Raw genomic sequence first — 23,129 nt, 5'->3', positions numbered from 1 at the left:
AAGGCATATACTGACCTACAAGGCATCCCATATACAGGTATGGAATTTATTATCCAGAATGCTCGGGACTTGGGGGTTTTCTGGATAATGGATCTTTCCGTAATTTGGACCTTTCTACCTTAAAGGGATGCTGTCATGATTTTAAGGATGTCATTTCTATTTCTAAACTACACTGTTTAAACTGCAAATAATTCACTCTAAAATATAATTTTTTTCAGCAAGTGTTTTTTTTTATTTATAATATTGGTGTGTAGGCAGCGCCGGATTCACTGGGCAGGCGCCCCTAGGCCGTGCGCTCCGCGCGGTCCTAGCGCCCGCAAGCACTACCACACGCTGGCGCAAAAGCGCAAAAGCACTGGGGAGCACAGGCTCCCCACAGAGCGGCTGGGCGGCATGCCGCCTTAGGCCTGGGCCTATGTGGCCTCGCCACAAATCCGGGCCTATGTGTAAGTGCATCTCAGGTCATTTTGCCTGGTCATGTGCTTTCAGAAAGAACTTTAGGATTGAACTGCTTTCTGGCAGGCTGTTGTTTTTCCTACTCAATGTAACTGAATGTGTCGCAGTGGGACCTGGATTTTACTATTGAGTTCTTATATCTACCAGGGAGCTGTTATCTTGTGTTAGGGAGCAGCTATCTGGTTACCTTCCCATTGTTCTGTTAGGCTGCTGGGGGGGAGGGAGGGGGAGTGATATCACTCCAACTTGCAGTACAGCAGTAAAGAGCGACTGAAGTTTATCAGAGCACAAGTCACATGACTGGAGGCAGCTGGGAAACTGACAATATGTCTAGCCCCATGTCAGACTTTTTAAAAAAATCTGTTTGCTCTTTTGAGAAACAGATTTCAGTGCAAAATTCTGCTGGAGCAGCACTATTAACTGATGTGTTTTGAAAAAACATTTTTTCCTATGACAGTATCCCTTTAAGTCTACTAGAAAATCATATAAACATTAAATAAACCCAATAGGCTGGTTTTGCTTCCAATAAGGATTAAGTGTATATTAGTTGGGATCAAGTACAAGCTACTGTTTTATTCTTACAAAGAAAAAGGAAATAATTATAAATATTTTGATTATTTGATTATAATAGAGTCTATGGGAGACGGCCTTTCCATAGTTCGGATCTTTCTGGATAATTTCCGGATATCAGATCCCATACCTGTACTGTAAATGAGCATGGCAAGGAAGACAATTGCACTTTTGTGTTAACTAGTTGGTTCTTTATTGTATGTGCAGTCACATGATACATTTGGAATGTGCAAATCAGTTGGAAGCAAATGGTCTTATTGGTGCCTCCACCAAGGGGCAGATCCTAGAGGGGAGCAGATATTTTAGGGAGGCAAGCAGGCAGATCCAACGAATGGAAAAGAGAGGTTCAGAGAACATTTTGGCAGGTGATGTAGTCTATGGTTAGTTGGTGGCATCAGGCCCAGACTGGCAATCTGTTGATTCTGGGGGCTGCTGTAAGGAAGATCCTATAGACAGTCACTATTTATTGAGCTGGTGGGGACTGTCTGGTCTATTTTGGATCCCAGTCTTGGCCTGGGTGACACCCATTGAAGCCCTAGCTTGGGCCTGTAGTTTATTTCAAGTCACAGATGTAATGCAGAGTCCATGATTTTGGATGCTGTGGTTCCATCAATGCTTCTGTTGTGTGTATGCCTGGTTTTCCATCAGTGATTAGGAGTTTTCGTGGCTTTCTTGGCCCGTCTTTAGTCGTAGAGGTCAGAGATTTATTTCCGTGGCTAGAACTCTCTGATTATTGTTCTCTTTGGCTCTTGCTTTGGAAGTTTCTGTTCTTAAAGGCTTCACTTCTCTCCATCAGTTCTATCTTTTGGCCTAAACTCTGCACACGGCCTGGATTCTGCCTTTGGCTCCTGTTCTGTTCTACTCTCTGGTTCTGCCCGTGCGGGTACCACAGAGTACAGCTTGTGTGGCTCCAGACCCTGGTAATGATTCCATTCTGGGAGCCTCTGTGTCTGGAGAGACTTCACAGAACCGAGTGCTTCTCCACTGGGCAAGTTAACTCACGAGCAGCCGGCTCATCCACGAACCACAGCAGCTTTCCACGGACCGGAGAGACCCGGGCTGCCGGCAAAGGGTCCGATTCCTCTTCCTGGAGTATACGCTACGAGAAATACACAGACACAACTTAAGATTCCTCTAGGGACACACATGCTGAAATTTATTCAAAGGAGAAAAGGCGCAGGTTACACAGCAGATAAGCTCTGTAGAACATAATGGTGTTATCTGTTATTCACTATTTAACCTGTGCCATATAGTCTTTTTTTTTTTAATTTCCACCATTGCTACTCAGCAGCTTGTTTATATGAACTATAGCAGTGTTTCTGAATCAAACAGATCAGTTTTATCAGTGAAGGGCAACACTACATTATATTTTCATTACTTTAAAACACTTTTTTTTTTTAGTGGTACTGTTCCTTTAAAGGAGAACTAAAACCCTAAAAATGAATGTGACTACAAATGCCATATTTTATATAGTGAACTTATTGCACGAGGCTAAAGTTTCAGCTTGTCAATAGCAGCAATGATCCAGGACTTCAAACTTGTCACAGGGGGTCACCATCTTGGAAAGTGTCTGTGACACTCACATGCTCAGTGGGCTCTGATTGGCTGTTGAGAAGCTAAGCTTAGGGCTCGTCACTAATTATCCAGCAGAAAATGAGCTTCCCCTGTAATATAAGCTGATGCTACAGGTTTGCTGATTATTAAATTCTGATGCTAATTGCACTGGTCTCTATGCTGCCATGTAGTAATTATCTGTATTAATTACTAATCAGCCTTATATTGTGACATTTCTATTCTATGTGTACTGTATAGTGTGAGTGGGTCCCTAAGCTCAGTAAGTGACAGCAGCACAGAGCATGTGAATCAGTGAATCAGCAGAAAAGAAGATGGGGAGCTACTGGGGCATCTTTGGAGACACAGATCTTTGGAGATCACAGATCTTTACTGCTAAAGGGCTGTGGTTGCCTTGGGCTGGTACAGAAGCACAAAACATCATGTACAACATTTCTAGCTACTTCTTTAGTTACACTTTAGTTGTCATTTAAAGAGGCAGTTCACCTTCACATTAAATGGATTCTGTCGTGATTTTTATGATGTATTTTTTATTTCTAAATTACACTGCAAATAATTCACTCTACAATATAAAATGTCATTCCTGAACCAACAAGCGTATCATTTTATAATATTGGTGTGTAGGTGCATCTCAGGTCATTTTGCCTGGTCATGTGCTTTCAGAATGAGCCAGCACTTTAGGATGGAACTGCTTTCTGGCAGGCTGTTGTTTCTCCTACTCAATGTAACTGAATGTGTCTCAGTGGGACCTGGATTTTACTATTGAGTGCTGTTCTTATATCTACCAGGCAGCTGTTATCTTGTGTTAGGGAGCTGCTATCTGGTTACCTTCCCATTGTTCTGCTGATGGGCTGCTGGGGGGGAGGGAGGGGGTGATATCACTCCAACTTGCAGTACAGCAGTAAAGAGTGACTGAAGTTTATCAGAGCACAAGTCACATGACTGGGGGCAGCTGGGAAACTGACAATATGTGTAGCCCCATGTCAGATTTTAAAATTAAATATATTTATTTGTTTGAGAAACGGATTTCAGTGCAGATTTATGCTGGAGCAGCACTATTAACTGATGCATTTTTTTTCCCCATGACAGTAAACCTTTAACTTTAAGTATGTTATAGAATCCCCAAATCTTAGCATCCAATCAATTGGTTTTCATTTTTTATTTCTTATAGTTCATCTTTAAATTATTTGCCTTCTTTTTCTTCTGACTCTTTCCAGCTTTCAAAAGGGATTCCCTGACCCCAGCACCCAAAAACTATTGCTCTGTGAGGCTATTTTATGGTTATTGCTACTTTGTATTACTTATCTTTCTATTCGCCCCCTCTCCCATTTATATTCCAGCTTCTCAAATCACTGCCTGGTTACTATGGTAATTTGAATCCTAGCAACAGCTGAAATTCCAAACTGGAGAGTTGCTGAACAAAAAGCTAAAAAAAGGTTTTAAAAGAAACAACACTGGAAATAAAAAAATGAAAATTGTCTCAGAACAAGCCCGGACTGGCAATCTGTGGGTTCAGGCAAATGCCAGAGGGGCTGCTGTACGGCTCCATAGAAAGTTACATATAGTGGGCTGGTAGGAGGCTGTTTGGGCCTCTGTGTTCTTGGAATGACAGGGCCTATTTTGACTCCCAGTTCAGGCGTGTCTCAGTATATCAATCTGTACATCATACTAAAATTTATTTTGAAGGTGAACAACCCCCCCCCCCCCACTCCCCGTGTAACTGCTATCAAAGTTCTTTAGTCCAGCCTACTTCTAGAGCTCTGACTCTGGGCTCTCTGCCAAAATGCAATTAAAGGGATACTGTCATGGGAAAAAATTTTTTTAAAAATGAATCAGTTAATAGTGCTGCTCCAGCAGAATTCTGCACTGAAATCAATTTCTCAAAAGAGCAAACACATTTTTTTATATTCAATTTTGAAATCTGACATGGGGCTAGACATTTTGTCAATTTCCCAGCTGCCCCTGGTCATGTGACTTGTGCCTGCACTTTAGGAGAGAAATGCTTTCTGGCAGGCTGCTGTTTTTCCTTCTCAATGTAACTGAATGTGTCTCAGTGGGACATGGATTTTTACTATTGAGTGTTGTTCTTAGATCTACCAGGCAGCTGTTATCTTGTGTTAGGGAGCTGCTATTGGTTACATTCCCATTGTTCTTTTGTTTGGCTGCTGGGGGGAAAAGGGAGGGGGTGATATCACTCCAACTTGCAGTACAGCAGTAAAGAGTGATTGAAGTTTATCAGAGCACAAGTCACATGACTTGGGGCAGCTGGGAAATTGACAATATGTCTAGCCCCATGTCAAATTTCAAAATTGAATATAAAAAAACCTGTTTGCTCTTTTGAGAAATGGATTTCAGTGCAGAATTCTGCTGGCGCAGCACTATTAACTGATTCATTTTGAAAAAAAAAATTTTCCCGTGACAGTATCCCTTTAAGTTAGAAACTTTGTTTCTTTTTCTGGCTGTTCAGTGCATTGAAAAATGGGACTTTCCAGTAAAAATGAGGGAATGCAGGTTGAACTGTCAAAAGAGGGACTGTCCCTCTAAAAACGGGACAGTTGGGAGGTATGCATCAGGCATGCAGAGACAATGTATTCAGGTATTCAGGCAATTATTTTCCGTGTTGGAACAAATCTTTACAGGATGGAAAGTAAATTGTTACATTCAATGGGGTCAGAAAAGTTTGACCGAGTGGTAAGAGAAGAATGAAAGGCGTCTAAAAATAGAAGGAATGTGCCTTAAGGTGTATGACACAAAGGCAGACTGACTGTCACGACTCTCCAATTAGAACAGTGGCAATCAAAACAGGCCACACAACACTCAACATACAGGGGCTTTACGAGCACCATTTTCTGCAGGACATTTGCAGTAGAACCACCCTGTGGGCCTAAAAATTTACTTTTGGCTGTTCAGTGAAAAGTTCCCCATTTCAGCTCCTGCTGGCTGCTTTCCCAAGCTTTGCAAGACCTCGGGACAGTAGGACACCAGCCAATCAGCAACTGACATGAAACTGCAGTTTAACGTCCACTATTTAAAGGGATACTGTCATGGGAAAAAATGATTTTTTTATATTTAATTTTGAAATCTGACATGGGGCTAGACATATTGTCAGTTTCCCAGCTGCCCCCCAGTCATGTGACTTGTGCTCTGATAAACTTCAGTCACTCTTTACTGCTGTACTGCAAGTTGGAGTGATATCACCCCCTCCCTCCCCCCCCCAGCAGCCTAACAACAGAACAATGGGAAGGTAACCAGATAACAGCTCCCTAACACAAGATAGCAGCTGCCTGGTAGATCTAAGAACAGCACTCAATAGTAAAATCCAGGTCCCACTGTGAGACATTCAGTTACATTGAGTAGGAGAAACAACAGCCTGCCAGAAAGCAGTTCCATCCTAAAGTGCTGGTTCTTTCTGAAAGCACATGATCAGGCAAAATGACCTGAGATGCACCTACACACCAATATTACAACTAAAAAAAAAAATATGACTATGAAGATTTTCATTCATCCAGGTCATGGTATATCTAGTATAGGTCAATCTAAAAACAACTGGACTTGCTGAGTAATCAATGAAGACGTTTCACTACTCATCCGAGCAGCTTCTTCAATCCAACTGAATCCATTTACAATGGCACATATACTAGTATATGACCTATACTAGATATACCATGACCTGGATGAATGAAAATCTTCATAGTCTAATTGCCATTCATTTTGCAGAGAATACTCTAAAACTGGTTTGGGAATATGAAGAACAGCAAGAAAAGTGGCAGACTATCGAAACCATCTACGCTTTAATCTCAGATGCCAACATCAGGGACTCACCCCTTGTAGCCTGCGCCTGGGTTCCACAGAAAAAAGTCACAGAGCCAACAAGATTTTACAAAAAGCCCAAAAACATCTACTAAATGAACGAGTCAGACAGATTAACTTTACCATTGATGCCCTTAAGCAGAAAGTCGAACATCTGAAATGGAGTCTGGCAAAAGAGCTGTCTGATGGAACTCTGGAAAGGGTGGTTGTGTTTGTTGAACATGCACAGATTGCCCAACACATTAAGAGTAAGGAGCGACAAATAAGCAAATTCACCACATTACTGTCACGAAGCAGCAGTTGGAAAAGGACTGAAGAATTAACCTGGAGGCAGAAAGATGAGACACCAAAGAACACCAAAGACACTTGGGTTAGGAACCTATCAGATAGGGTACTAACCCAGACTGAAAAGGATGTGTTAGCCAAGGGGTTAAACTATGCAGTGACACCACAACACATACCAGTAGTTGAACTCATCACAGCCACAGAATCTGCTATCAAAAATAATAACTTGAAAAAGGGAAGAAGCGGAACAACTCCGGCTAAAAGTGTCAGCTGCTTTGTCAAGTGCCAGAACACCTCCCTCTAACCTTAGTACAGAAGAGAGGAGAGCACTCAGCTCTCTGAGTAAGGACCCGAACATCACTATCCTGCCAGCAGATAAAGGGCGATGCACAGTTGTGCTCAACACAACTGACTATGACTGCAAGATAACCACTCTGCTCAGTGATAGCAATACATATGAACCCTTAGGGAAAGGCCCAACCAGTGGTTACAAGAAAAAGGTGATCGGTTGCCTACAACAACTGAAAAGGAGAAAGCCATTGATCGAATTTTATACCACCATCTGTCTCCCAGGGAAGCCACACCATGCTTATACGGACTCCCCAAGATACACAAAGAAGGAGCCCCACTAAGACCCATTGTAAGCAGCATAAATTCAGTATGCATCACAGTGACGGAACTACCGGGGGAGCAGGGGGTGCGAGCGGGCCAGGGCCCGCACCCCCTCAGGGCCCCACCCAGCAGTCCGCGCGCCGCATATTCCCGGCCAGTTTCCGGGTGTACGGAGGGGGGCGGGGGCCCGGCTTCGCGTCCTGCGCCAGGGCCCGCCCCCCTCTAGTTACGCTTCTGGTGCATCATATCCAGAATGCCAAAGAGTTTGTAACCAAGATTCACGGTGTTACACTAGAGGCAGAAGAAACAATGGTGTCATATGATGTCACTTCATTGTTCACATGTATACCTACGACAGAGGCGGTTGAGACTGTAAGAAATCGACTGCAACAAGATAACACCCTCAGCAGCAGAACGAAGCTCAGTCCCCAACCAAGTTTGTTTGTTTTCAAGTACAAGATCCTTTTTTATAGACAGAAACATGGCTGTGCAATGGGTTCTCCAGTCTCTCCCATTGTAGCAAACCTGTACATGGAGGAAGTGGAAAGGAGGGCCTTACTTACATTCCAGGGAACTACACCGACTCACTGGTTCAGGTATGTGGATGATACTTGAGTTAAAATCAGATCCAATGAAGTGGCGGCCTTCACAGAACACATTAACTCAGTTGACAATAACATCAAGTTTACAAGGGAAGATGTCCATGAGTACAAACTTGCTTTTTTGGACTGTTTGATATGTAGCCAAGAGGGGAGTAACTTGGAAATGGAAGTATACAGGAAACCCACTCATACGGATCAATATCTGTTGTTTGATTCCCACCATCCACTGGAACACAAACTGGGTGTCATTAGAACCCTGCACCACCGGGCGGAATGTGTGGCAACTGATACAGAGTCCAAAGACAAAGAGCAAAAACATCTCAGAGGAGCTTTGAAAGCGTGTGACTACCCAGACTGGGCCTTTGTCAAAACAGCAGCAACCAAGCCCAACAGGAACACCAATAGAAATAACCGCCCGGAGACACATAGTAGGCGAAACATAGTCATCCCATATGTAGCTGGAGTGTCAGAGAAACTCAGAAGGATTTTCAACAAACACCATGTCCCTGTGTTTTTCAAACCTAGCAACACACTGAGACAAAAACTGGTACACCCAAAGGATCCAACACCAAAAGAAAAACCAAGAAACGTGGTATATGGAGTCCAGTGTAGCGAGGAGTGCACCGATCTATATATTGGGGAGACAAAACAATTGCTCTCCAAGCAAATGGTTCAACATAGGAGGGAGAACTCTACAGGGCAAAACCCAGCTGTCTTTCTACACTTAAGGGACAAGGGACACTCCTTTGAAGATAGCAAGGTCCAAATCTTGGATAAAGAAGACCGCTGGTTTGAACGAGGCGTGAAAGAGGCGATTCATGTCATGGTGGAGAAACCATCTCTGAACAGAGGTGGGGGCCTTCGACAACACCTGTCTGCTACATACAATGCTGTTCTAACATCTGTACCCCGGCGGATTCAGAACACTTCACACATCCATTCATGCAACTCTCACAAGTAACACCTGTATCTAGGAGTTGCATGACACATTGGATAATCCCATCACAGTAACTACACAGAATCTACACCTCTGTGAATTTCTTCAGATGTCACCTCTTTGAAGAGATACAATGTGCCATTGTGATTGGATTAGTGGAAGAGTTTATATGCCGAGAATTTCCCACACCAGTCAGTTGAACTGAAGAAGCTGCTCGGATGAGTAGTGAAACGTCTTCATTGATTACTCAGCAAGTCCAGTTGTTTTTAGATTGACCTATACTAGATAAAAAAAAAAATACACTTGCTGGTTCAGGAAATTTAATATTGTAGAGTGAATTATTTGCAGTGTAAAAAACAGTGTCATTTAGAAATAAAAACAACATCATAAAAATCATGAAAGAATCCCTTAAAGGGCAAAGCTGTGATTGGCTACCCACTTCCTATAATGAATAGGACATGCCCAACACAACTAATTTCCTTTGCAAATTGCAGCAAAGCTCTGTCTGGGTTCTAGTAGTCAAACATACCATGCTGTAACCGAGACAGCGGAGGAAAATTGCCAAATGGCACGCTTACCTTTAGTATAGTCGCTTTGCCCTCTCCAGTGGCCACAAATACCACTGTTTTTGCTGCATTAATAACTGGAAGTGTAAGAGTAATCCGCTGAGGTGGTGGCTTTGGAGAGTCACTAATTGGGGCCACAACCTTATCTGTCACCTTGATGGAGAAAAAGTGAGAGACAGGAAAAGGTTTGTTTTTTGTTTTGTTTTTTACGATAAGGAACAATAGAGGAACAATTAGGCATTTGCAAGATAGAAGCTATTTACACAGTAACTTGTAGCTAGGAATTGTAGGTTATGGTTATGAAATGTTATCTTTATACCCCTGGGTGTAATAACCCTGTACTACAGTGGTTTATTTGATACTGATATGTAGCAAACACACATTATAATTTATAATACATGTTAAGGACTGACATAAGTCTAATTTATAAGGGCAACTGCATCTGTACAGGAATGTGCTTACTACAAAGGATATATTGTATGTCTTTGTATAGAGAGAGAAAGCCGAGGCACTATACTATGGCCTCATTCACACTCGTGGAAAAAATCAAAACTGCCCACGCACACCCAGGCCCTCTCAAGGATATACTAACCCTGGTGCTCGGAAAAAAGGGGCTTCGGTAACCCCGCAACTGTACGAAGAAAAGATTCACCGGCACACAGGTACTGCTGGCAGGGTTTAAAACCCTTGCTTTAAAGTTTAATGGTGCGACATTCACACTCATCACACTGGCAGGCAGTACCCCATTCCTGGCTTCTGGTAATAGATGGCCTATGGTAGGCGACAATGAAACATGTGACCAACCATCCAAAGAGATAATAGTAATGATTTGCTAACACTGGGCAGAGGTGCCATAGTACAGTATCCCATAGCATCCAATTAGAATTTAGTTTTGTCTGTTTGTGCAGAAAATCAATGACTTGAAAGGAGAATGAATGGGATCAAGAGAAGAATGCAGAGACCTGGCACGATCAGAAATAAAGTCAAGCTCATACCTGTAAGAGAGGGTGTCCTGGGAACAGTGAGGCAGTGTGTCCATCAGGTCCAATTCCTAAAATCAATAGGTCAAACGCTGGAAGACCGTCATCAGGGAACAGCTGGAGAGAGAGAGAGAGAGAGAGAGAGAGAGAGAGAGAGAGAGAGAGAGAGAGAGAGAGAGAGCGAGAGAAGCCTTTTAGTATGATGAGAGTGATAGTCTGAGACAATTGGTTTCCATTTTTTATTATTTGTAGTTTTTTTAGCTTTGTAGTCCGCAGCACTGCAGTTGCGATTTCAGCTATCTGGTTGCTAGGGTCCAAGTAACCCTAGCAACCATGCACTGATTTGAATAAGAGACTGGCATGTGAATAAGAGAGGCCTGAATAGAAAGATGAGTAATAAAACGTAGCAATAACAATATATTTCTAGCCTTACAGGGCATTTGTTTTTTAGTTGGGGTCATTGACCCCTATTTGAAAGCTGGAAAAAGTCACAATAAAAAGGCAAATAAAAAAACTACAAGAAAAGTAAATAACTAAGGCCAACTGAAAACATACTAAAATTAAATTGTATGTAAAAAATAAGAATGTACCAGTGCATTATACTCATTTAGATATAGAATAATTGTGCTTTAAAAAGTAGTGTTTCAGGCTGATTTATTGAATATTTCTCCAAAACCCTAATAATCCTGCCCATGTGTTTCACTTCCTGCTGCCTCCTTTCCCAGGCTGTGCAGGGGAACCGACGGGACTCAGTTGACTCCACTAGGACAGGAACCAATCAGCAGCTAGGCAGACCTGATAACGAACTGAAGCCTGTCTGTGCTTGTGTGACTGCAAGGCTGTGATTGGCTGTCCCCCTCCTACTGTGCTTCTGGCATGGACCGTTAGTATACGCCCACTCCTCATTTGAAACACAGACAGGGACCAGTGAAAATCTATGGGGAGCTCTAATAATGAGGCTAATTTTATAGATATTAATATTTTGCCCAAAGTGAAATCAGCAACATATAGTACACATTATTGCCTACAAATCTAGGTTTTTCCATTTATCCTATTTGCCTCCTTTAAAGGTGAAACACCCTTTAAAGGGATGGGAGTTTAGCTACAATCTGATTAAGACATTCATTTGGATCCAATAATTTATGAACAGACACAACACAAAAACAAGTCTCTGCCTGACTAATACCAGTAGCATTGGCTAGATGTTAAGTTGAATATATTATTACCAGGGCTGATTCAGACATGTCTGTCCCTATGTCTGCCCATTCTGCTGCCTTTCTGACAGTCAAGGGAGTTGAAGAGAGGTGACGGCTATAGCAGATAATACTTTTGCTTCATTCTGTGCTGTCAGATCCATTCTCTCTTTATGGCAAACAAACCCTATTAACCATTAGTATTGCCCCAAAGAAGGGGGAAGACTTTGCAGGCCTAGTGTAAGGAACTGTGTGCATCCAGTTTTAAAGGGGAAAGAAAGCTACCAAAGGCTATTTATTGCCAATAGATTAGCCATAATAGTGCAAGATAGAACAATATTTTTATTCTGTAGAATGCTTTACCATACCCAAGTAAACAGCTCTAGAATCCCTCTCTGTTTGTTTAGGATAGCAGCTGCCATATTAGCTTGGTGTGACATCACTTCCTGCCTGAGTCTCTCAATGCTCACTCATAGCTCTGAGCTCAGATTACAACAGGGAGTGAGAGAGGAGCAAACTGAGCATGCTCAAGCCCGTGCCCTGGAGGTTAAGATGAAAATACCGTATATACTCCCGAGTTTGTCAGCATCCAAAATGTGCTGAAAAAAGTCTACCTCGGCTTATACTCGAGTCAGCCAGCAGTAGCTGAGATTGCAGTCACTTTTAATTATTCCTATACCAACAGTTCACTTGGGGAGAGACTGCAATATCACACAGCGCCCTCTGTTTGTTATATGAAAGAATAACAGTGCGCCCTCTGTTGATTATATGAAAGAATAACAGTGACTGCAATATCACACAGCACCCTCTGTTGGTTATATGAAAGAATAACAGTGACTGCAATATCATACAGCACCCTCTGTTGGTTATATGAAAGAATAACAGTGCGCCCTCTGTTGGTTATATGAAAGAATAACAGTGACTGCAATATCACACAGCACCCTCTGTTGGTTATATGAAAGAATAACAGTGCGCCCTCTGTTGGTTATATGAAAGAATAACAGTGACTGCAATATCACACAGCACCCTCTGTTGGTTATATGAAAGAATAACAGTGACTGCAATATCACACAGCACCCTCTGTTGGTTATATGAAAGAATAACTGTGCGCCCTCTGTTGGTTATATGAAAGAATAACAGTGACTGCAATATCACACAGCACCTTCTGTTGGTTATACGAAAGATTAATCGTGGTGGCAATATCAAACAGCACCCTCTGCACATGGTAGTGGGACAGTGGGACAATGCACACAGTAATCCGTTTGTCAATTCTCTGTCACCATCAACTTTGCAAAGAAGTCCGGTTGATCGCTGGGGGGGTCGCTTTGGCAGAATGTGCGCTGCTGGGAGACAGGGCTGCAGTTGTGTCTAGGCTTATACTCGAGTCAATAAGTTTTCCCAGTTTTCGTAGGTAAAATTAGGTACCTCGCTTATACTCCGGTCGGCTTATACTCGAGTATATACGGTAAGAAGTCTGATACAGAAGTCCATGTGTACACAATAAAAGGAAAGCAACGCAGTGTTTCTTTGAGTAAGCATTACTTTGAGAGTTTACTGATGTATTCATAAAGACCTTTCTGATAAAGCTTACTTGATTTTAACCTTTCCTTCCCCTTTAATATACCTTTTTGGATGTACACTGTGACACCCAGCTGTACAAGTGGCACATAGTGAATAAAGCACAGTAGGTATATGCGGCAGAACATACAAAGATGGATAGAGATGATGAGGCAGACATACATTACAGAATGCAAAATATAAAAAGGCTGGCACAATGCCACAAGGCCTATGATTAAGTGTCTCTAGGCACGAAACGTGTAAGGCCCTTTTTTACGTCATCAACTTGTGGAGTGTGGTCCAGATTGTGCCAGTCTTTTTCTATTTTGCAATTGTTTGCCTCTCTGAGCTGAAGGTCTGGGGTTGAGCACCTGGACCCCCCATCTATTTGGGTAAGTTTACCCCAACCTACATTATTTCAGTTTCTGAATACCTTTTTGTAAATAATTTTTGTCATACATTACAGAATGCCCCATCAGTGTCCCTACCTCCCGCAGTTTCTTGGTATAATCCACCGCAGCTTCCTCAACAGGCAGTGCCGGGTCAATAGTCACAAACTGAGACTCTGAGAGCAGCCCATGGGGGACCAGCTGGCGCTGAAATTGAAAGCAAACATTGGAGATTTATTAAACCTGATTCATCTGGTGAAGGTATTGGTCATGGAGGACAAAAAAACCTGTGTTGAACTGTGTATATCAGGGTGGAGGACTGTGGGCCGGATGTGTGGTCCCACCCAGGTATTTTAATGTCACCCTGTCTGCTCACTTCTTTATATGTCACCATGATTTTAATATAATCCGACCCTTTAATGTGCGCTGAGAAATAAGGGGTGGGGGGAAATGAAAAAATGGGTGCTTGGTACAGAAAGCAGCATCAAGACATTTAATATTTGGCAAGAAAGCACCAATAATCCATGTTTTAGTGCTCATCATATTTTTTTAATTTTATTAATATTAACAATTAAAATGGGGTGCAGAAAGAAAGAAGGGGGGGAAAAAAGAAAATATGGGGGTAACAAAATAATACATTTCATATAAAATCATCAATAATGCACCAGCTTTTAGCCATATACAAATATATCCACAATACCGGCATTTAAAACCTTTGTTTTTCCATTATAATCCTCCTGCGCTAATACATATTTTCATTACATTTCCTAAATAATCCCATATTTTCATGCTTGAATCCACTGTTCCCAAAATGCTTTTATAAATCTCCCAAGAACCATTTTTCATAGCACTAATCTCTAAATCAAATTTCCTTATGTCCTCAACATATCTTTACCACTCAATAGATCTTCATTTTCTTGGATATTAAAGATTCGTACTCAGTACTAAAGAATCCTTGGTTTTGCTCAATCCCAATTATTAGTATGACCTATAAAGTTGGACTTTGTTTACTATTTTATCATAAATACTCCCCTAAAATGTATGGCGGACAACAGGTATTTATTTATTTATTCCTGCTGGAAACATGGAGAGTGAATGGCTGAAACGTCCCTATGGCACCTCATTGCAGGTAACCTCATTTAAACGGCAGCAATGAGAAAATCTCCTGTGTTTGATTATAATACTGCATGCTGGCTTGTGCACATTTGATAATCAGATATTATGCTGATAATAAAATCATGTGATTGACAGTTATTCATGAGAGTTGTATAAACTGTTGGGAAGTTAAAGCAAAAGTAACTGAACACTGTAACCTGATTGTACGTGGAACTGGGTCAGGCCTCACAGCTGCAGGTGTTACATTCATGTTAACACAGGGTTCTGGAGAGACCTGCAACCTGAATCATCACTAAATATAAACTGTCTGCAAATGTTTCACTGCCTCTTCCCTGGCCACATTTTGCTTAGTAAAGGAAAATATCCATTTTGATACACTGTTATGGAAAGCAGGGACAGTTGTTTTAAGCCCTAGGCAAAAGGCTGCATTTTAATTAAAAGGCAAATTGTATAGATCTGCTTTGTTAAATTCATCAAATTCTATAGCTGTACCTGCCAAGGTATCCTGTTTGGTATCCCATGAGCATTGCCCGCAGATATCAGTTATTTAAACAAGGTGTCCCCTGTATCTGGAAAACGGATAGCTTTGAGAAGGCCCGGAGCTTCAGTATGTGGAGCAATTCAATACTGTCGCATTGGCAAGAGGTTTAGATCACCTGTTCCCTGGAGCTTCTCAGTATTCAGACTTGCAGGTGCAACAGCATAAACTTTACAAAGCCATGTATTACTGGAGGATAATAACACCTGGGGCTAGACATATTGTCAGTTTCCCAGGTCCCCCCCAGTCACGTGACTTGTACTCTGATAAACTTTAGTCACTCTTTACTGCAAGTTGGACTGATATCACCCCTCCCTTCCCCCCCCCCAAGCAGCCTAATAACAGAACAATGGGAAGGTAACCAGATAGCAGCTCCCTGACACAAGATAAGAGCTCCCTGGTAGATCTAAGAACAGCACTCAATAGTAAAATCCAGGTCCCACTGAGACACATTCAGTTACATTGATTAGGAGAAACAACAGCCTGCCAGAAAGCAGTTCAATCCTAAAGTGCTGGCTCTTTCTGAAAGCACATGACCAGGCAAAATGACCTGAGATGCACCTACACACCAATATTACAACTAAATACACTTGCTGGTTCAGGAATGAAATTTTATATTGTAGAGTGAACTATTTGCAGTGTAAACAGTGTAATTTAGAAATAAAAACTATATCATAAAAATCATGACAGAATCATGACAGAAATTGGGTCAACAAAAAGTGCAATATGAATCAAGAGTATCCGTTTTGCAAGCAGATACCAGTCATGGGGATCAGCTTTTTTGCGTGTTTCATACTCACTTTATACTCGCCGTATGTACTCTCTGGATCTGAAAATGGCACAAGCCTTTCATCACAGAAGGCAACTTTCCAGCCGGCTGTATTAAGCCCTGCGGTCTTTGGGAGCTCCCGGCTTAGCAGCTGCACCAGGCTCCCACCAGATAAAGCCAGCCGGAAGCTACAGGTGCCCTGGGACTCATGAACCAGAAGCTGAGAAAGGGAGAGCGCAAGCTCTGCAGGTGAAGGGAACACACAGATCTGACGGGAGGAGGACATCACAGACCTGAGGAAAGAGAAGCGAATGTAACTGTATGGAATACACATGGATCCAAGACTAAAGTACTGCTACATGGGTCTTTATCCCTGCACCTAAGAGAAGGGGTTGCAGATGCCCTATATGGCCAAAAATATCAGGACACTGTCCAACATCTCATTCCCAAACCAAGGATATTTACATATCTTTGTATAACTAAGGGTATTTCAATTTGGTCCTCCCTGTGCTGCTATAACTGCCTCTACTCTCCTGGTTTCCACTAGTTTTTGAAAGGCTAATGGTGGAATTTGCCTCCATTTATACACTAGAGGATGGACACTGAGATCAGGGCTATGTGCACAGGGTCAATATCACAAATTATATACACATATATCCAGCACCCGTAGCGGGTATCTCCAACGCGTCTATTTCACTCCCACCAATCCAATTCTAATAAAATCGGTAAACTCTATAACCGATCACTATTCAATCCGCATGGTTCAGTTGCTCTTGGCCCCAAACCCGGCACTTGCGAATTTAGATTATTCCACACTCTGAAGCTATCCTACCTTTTATTTCATTTAGAGATAGAATGCTTCAGTTCGCTTACCGGATTCGTGATGTGACCCGTGTGCTGTTCCCCCGAGTCCGTCGCTAAGGGAGTCAATATAACCAAAATTGTCAAGCGTTGCAGAGCACTCCGGAGTTCAAGGATCACTCAGTTCAACGTGTAAGTTTAAAATCCTCCATCTTTATTATTACATCTGATTAAAACAGCGTCCGAGGCCGGACGCGTTTCGTAACTACGTACTTCCTCAAAGACAAAGTTACAAAAGGAGTCAGACCTTGGACGCTGTTTTAATCAGATATAAAATGGATGGTTTTAAACTTACGTGTTGAACTGAGCGATCCTGGAACAATGGAGTGCACTTCAACACTTGACAATTTCTGTGCACAGGGTCAGACTGGGCCAGTGTGACACCAGGTAAAAACCCAATTGATCCCGGCCCTTGTGTGCCCTGCCAACCCAGACCCGCATCCATCAGACGCCCTGGCCCCCGATTGCGGCCGTAACTAGAGAACAGGTATGAGCGGGGGACTAGAGGGGGAATGGTGGCCCCTATGGCAGAAGCTCCTGTAGGCCTTGGACTCTCCAGTGCTGTCTTTGCCAGTCAAGCTGCTCTTATTACTAGGGATGCACTGAATCCACTATTTTAGAAAAGATTCGCGAAATATTGGTCGGAATACTGAACCAAATACTAATTTGCATATGCAAATTGTTGGCGGGAAGGGTAAAAATTTTTTACTTCACACAATTTCAATCCCTGCAAATATGCAAATTATCCAGTTCGGCCGGGCAGAGGGATTAGGCCAAATCCTGCTGAAAAAGGCTGAATCCTGACCAAATCCCGGATTTGGTGCATCCCTACTAATTACCATGTCAGAAAATCGATTTTGTATATTCCTCGCTTTGTGCATGAGGGTATTTATGTACTGTAATAGGACGTCGCCTTCCCCAAACTGCTGTCACAAAGTAGGAAGCAGGGAGTTGTCAAGAATGTCATTGTATTCTGTACAATACAACCTGGAGCTCTGGCACAGATGGAATCTTAAGTGACTGCTGCAGAGATTTTCAGCAAAAGGTTAAAAGGATTCAGGTACAAGAAAGGCATAATGTAAGCACCAAAACTCATCCCAGGAGTGCATATACTGTACCTATGTTGTGCTTAGGAGAAAGCAAATTCAAATTAAGACCAGATGTAAATGACATCAACAAGATTTCTATTTTAGGAACTGAGCCCTAGTGGTTTAATTGCTTATATTCAAGCAAACAGGAGCCATACATTTGGGAGAAAGGGATCGACAGGCACTTGCCAATAAGTGGAACCAAGGGAGGAGACCGCTGACAGAAACACCTGATCCCCATTAAATTGCTCCTTAAGGAACATTTATACAAGGGTTCCTTGCAGTGAGGGGAATTCACAGGCCTGGGACAACGATCCCCTAAAGTTAGAACTCATAGCGTTCAATCAGGTCTGAGTGCAAGTTGCAACATTCTGGTTCTTTGTCATAGGTGACAAATTGACTAAAGGATTAAATTTCTCCTGCAAAGGCTTCGCCACACTTAGCAACACAAAAATTTCACCGGCACACAGGATAATGCAAGCAGGATCAACCTTGCTATGTGATTTATTGCACACTTAGCGCCACTTCACCAGCCGTTAATTCTACCACTACTAAATTACTACTAATTAACTAAAATGCGAAGTTGCATCTCGGCAGCCAAACTCTGGTGAAGTTTCGCTAGCATTAATTAGTCAGCACGAGCATTTTATAGCGGACTTTCGCTAACATTAGTTTCTGCCTAGTGAAACTTCATTAGTACACTTACGCTTGGGTCAATTTGAATAGGGCGGGTACATACAGGTCATATTAATGTCATTATTAGAGATGGTGCAAATGCTTATTATTACACACTTATTTTTACACAGGTCCAAGGAAGCAAAATAAAGACATCCTCTAGACATGAGCCCACCTTAAAGCAAATGTGGCATGCCCCTCAAATAGTTGAAAAAATTTTATAACAAAAATTTTAAACAGTTACAACTTTTAAAGACAATCCCACTTTAAAATATGAAAAAACTCCAGCTTTTTTTAGTCATTTTTATGACTTTTCGGCATTCAGGGTATGAAACGCTTGCGTAATGGAAAATTCGCACTATAGTGAATTTGCGGAGTAACGATCGTTCGCCTAAGTGAAAATTCGCCTGGCGAAAGGGCGTGAAACTTCATTAGCGATGTACTCCTTCACTAGCGAATTATCCTCTACACCTGTTTGCCTATGTCCCTGCGGATTGGATTTATTGCCAATTTTCGCTAGCGACTGCCACTTTGTCCTTTAGTAAATCTGCCCCTATGCTTTACTTCATGCACCTTGCACCTGTAGCAGACATAAGCTATAGTGGGGCTGGGAGGAATAGTGCTGTCACCAAGGAGGAGCCAAGTGAAGGCTGAATATAAGCTGGAACCTGATAGGGTAGAACTACATGGGTGACTTTGGTGCGTTTCCGGCGGATCCGACGCGCTGCGCCAAAATAAATAAATAAATGAATACTGGGACGAACTTGCACGTATGTTTACGAATTACAAGTATCAGAACATTATGTAGCAGAAATGAGACCATAAAAAAGAGGAAATTATGTAAAAAAAACAATGCTATTACAGGCACAATTGCACCACATTTCCACTGCTTATAAAATACAAATAATAAAGACAAGTCATCCAATGCTTTTTTAATACATAGCTGATTAAGGCCTTCCACAATATTATTTATGTGTCCAGTGATCCAGTCGTTCAGAGATAGGATATAACCTATGAGCTGTTATATTCACTAACGTGATTCCAACTAAATAAGGTCCAGATGTCCTTAAATGCCCCATTTAAAGGGGTCGTTCACCAAAACAATGACTTTAGTTAATTAGTACGGCAAAGACAACAGAATTCTTGGTCAATCTCAAAATTGGTAATTTTTCTTAATTTTATTTATACATTTTTGGTCTGCAACCCTTAAGGGCAGAGACACATGTGGAGATTTGGGGAGATTAGTCGCCTGGCAGCCGTCACCTCTTCTTTGGGGCGACTAATCTCCCCGAACTGCCTTCCCGGCGGCTAGAATCTAAATTGCCAGCGTGATGGCACTCGGTGCGCTTTTGTTTTCCGAGGTCGCCCGAAGTTGCCTCATGAGGAAACTGCAGGCGTCTTCTGAAAAACGAAGCACTCTGTGTGCCACCCCGCTGGCAATTTAGATTCTAGGCACCGGGAAGGCAGTTTGGGGAGATTAGTCGCCCCGAAGAAGAGGCGATTTGTCGCAGGGTGACTAAATCTCCCCGAATATGAATTATAGAATGCATAATACTAAGCAACTTTTCGAACTGGTCTTCATTATTTATTTTTTATAGTTTTTAAATCATTTGCCTTCCTCCGATTCTTTCAAGCTTTCACAAAGGGGTCCCTGACCCCATCTAAACAAATACTCTTTAAGGCTACAAATGTATTGCTATTACTAGTTATTGCTCATCTTTCTATTCAGGCCTCTCCTATTCATATGCCAGACTCTTCTTCAAATCACTGCCTGGTTGCTAGGATGATTTGGACCATAGCAACCAGAGTGCTTAAACTGTAAACTGGAGAGCTGCTAAATAACTCAAAAACCACAAATAATAAGAAATGAAAACCAAGTGCAAATGGTCTCAGAATATCACTCTCTGCAGCAAACTAAATGATAAAAAAATAAAGGTGAACAACCCCTTTAAGCTTGGAATGTAAAGTGTTATCTGGTTGCTAGGGGTAAATGACTAGCAACCAGGGAGAAAAAATGGCAGACAAAGAGTAGAGGTTCTGAAGAGAGACATAAATAATAATTATAATTATTACTGCAATAACAGAAAAAAAGAAAGCCAATTAGTTGGGTTCTGTGACCCCACTCCATGATTTTTAGCTTCAGAAAGCTACTAATTAAAACAAAAAATATGCAAAACAAATCATGAAAACCCAACAGATACAGAGGGAGCAGACCCAGCGGCTGTAGGGGGCCCAGGAGGTATAGGGGCCCCACGAGACCTTAATTCATATATAATAACAATAAATACTGTAAAACCTCTAAACATTTTGGGGGTCTTAAAATTAATTTGCTGCGGGGCCCAGTGATATGTAGTTTTGCCATTCAGATGAATTCCTTACACCGGTCCATCTATAACAAACCAAAGGTAAATGTAACCCTGGGGATTAAACTTGTTTCATCCCTTCTACAGCAGAACTACAATTCCCAGCATTCTCCATTAACTCACAGGGGGGAGAGGGATGATTTAGGAGTACTTTAGCTACACAACTGGACAGCTACAGATATCAATGTTTACTATAAGTGACTCACATCAGGATCCATGTATGAATATAGTGCTACTGAGCATGGCATTACTCGTGGCTGTTTAGAAAGCAGTGCAGTCCACAGCATGCATATACACAGTAATAATATAATGACGTGCTAGCAGGAGAGCTCAAACACTGACACTGTATAAATGAAGGGTACAAGGTTCCAGTAAGAGCTCCATGCCCCGCTGCTCACCCTCTCCCTGCCCACCCATCGCATGTAAAATGAATGGGCTCCCGGTAACAGACTCCCCCTGCGAACATGCATGCGCCGGCTCACACACTAATGACGTCACTAGAGCTACATGTCCTGGACCACTAGCCCGCGCCCCCACTCACCGAGCTCTGAGCGAAGATGAATGAGAATAAAGAGAACAGTCAGGTGGGTGGGCGGAAGTGACAGAATATGACAGCACGTCTGTGGCTTCACTAAGGGCGGATGTTGTTAAAAAAACACACACACACACACACACACACAGCGGCGAACAGAGGAAAAAAGCAGAACTTGGGAGGTGTAGCAAGGCGGAAGTGATGTCATGAGAGGGAGGAGAAAGTTTTCTAATAGCAGTTAGTGCTGGAAATAGTCAGTGAAAGCTTTCTTGTGAGCACAAGCACACACAGTGTTGCCTCGAAACCAGATTTATTCAGAAAGGCAGAATTGCAAACATGGGCACTTTGATGCCATTTTTCCTTCCCAGAATCCTTCTGGTCCTGGCTGGCCCTTGCCTGCAATTAGATAGGCTTAAATCAGTGGCCTGAAATCATTTCACTCATTCAGCACCCCCTTCTTTAAAACGGCAGAATTACAAAGATGCTCATTTTGTGCCACAAGATCCTGCCCAGAACCATTTTGGGCCAGACTGGAGTAAGATGAATACAATGTGGGACATCACTTTCTGTAAATATATAGGTTTAAATCAGCCTTTAAAGGTGAAGGAAAGGCCTATTTACTTGAGGGTGATCCAAGTGATTATATATACTTACTAGTGATGTGCGGGCCGACCCGATACCAGCGTTCGGGCAGGTGCGGGTTGAGCTCTTCTGCTCTCCCCGCCTGCCACCTTCAAATGTCGGCATCCAACTTCCGTGTTCCGGTTTTATAGTGTCGCGTCTGCTCGCCCCACCCCTTTTGGGACATCATTGTGCCGTCATCGGCGGGTCGGCGTGGGTCTATAAAAGGACCCGCGGGTGCCGGCGGGCGCGGGTATTAGCAGGGCGGGTTAGGGTCGGGTGTGGGTCAGGGAAACCCTGACCCGCACATCACTAATACTTACCTCACACCCAGGCCCAGACTGGCAATCTGTGGGTTCTGGCAAATGCCAGAGGGGCTGCTATAAGGTGCCATAGAAAGTCACTATTTAGTGGGCTGGGGGGGCTGTTTGGGCCTCTATGTGGGCTGTTTGGGCCTCTGTCTACCTGAAATGCCAGGGCCTATTTTAATTCTCAGTCCGGACCTGCTCACACCCCAGGCCGGTGTGCCTATCAGCAGAAAACTGCACTGGTCCAGGTTAGTAGCTCAGATTTGGGGGGCTGGGGGTTAGAGGGTAGTGTTCTGGCTGTTGTGTTGGACTTCCAGGTCACTCCAGCCATTTTTGACTAGCTGGCTAATACTGTCTCTCCCCACCCACCCAGTCACTAAACTTTATTGTCACTACGAGCAGCACAAACTGACACTGGGGGCAGGACGGAAATCTGATGTAATGTGTCATTACCACTTCTAGCGTGAAATATACTGGTTGTCCTCACACTGTATCCTTTTCACATAACACAAACCACATTTTGAAAGAGTGATAAAATGCACTTGTTGTGGTCACTGTTCCTTAGAACACAAAAACATTGATGCTACATGCCACCTCCATTTGTGGTTAATACTTTAAAGGAGAACTAACCCCTCAAAATGAATGTGGCTACAAATGCCATATTTTACATACTGATGTTTTGCCTTTGTATGTAAGAAATAATGCAAGGCGGAAATTTTTAGGAGTTTT

At 42.6% G+C, this 23,129-nt stretch overlaps 1 protein-coding gene across 3 annotated transcripts; it reads right to left on the bottom strand.

The window, feature by feature from the left end:
* Window positions 1-1,195: 1,195 nt before the first annotated feature.
* On the bottom strand, window positions 1,196-22,150 carry pgls.S (6-phosphogluconolactonase S homeolog). 3 transcript variants are annotated; one of them, XM_018241959.2, is made up of 6 exons: window positions 22,126-22,150; window positions 15,984-16,245; window positions 13,629-13,736; window positions 10,406-10,507; window positions 9,423-9,563; window positions 1,196-2,125 (listed from the first exon to the last, which is right to left on the bottom strand). In XM_018241959.2, the coding sequence occupies exons 2-6, from the start codon at window positions 16,236-16,238 to the stop codon at window positions 1,988-1,990; spliced, it is 744 nt and encodes a 247-aa protein (XP_018097448.1). In that variant the 5' UTR covers window positions 16,239-16,245; window positions 22,126-22,150; the 3' UTR covers window positions 1,196-1,987.
* Window positions 22,151-23,129: the final 979 nt, after the last annotated feature.

The sequence above is a fragment of the Xenopus laevis genome, chromosome 3S, assembly GCF_017654675.1.
Source record: "Xenopus laevis strain J_2021 chromosome 3S, Xenopus_laevis_v10.1, whole genome shotgun sequence".
NCBI lineage: Eukaryota > Metazoa > Chordata > Amphibia > Anura > Pipidae > Xenopus > Xenopus laevis.
The sequence above is the reverse complement of the archived record's forward strand: the minus strand, read 5'-3'. Positions and strand labels throughout refer to the sequence as shown.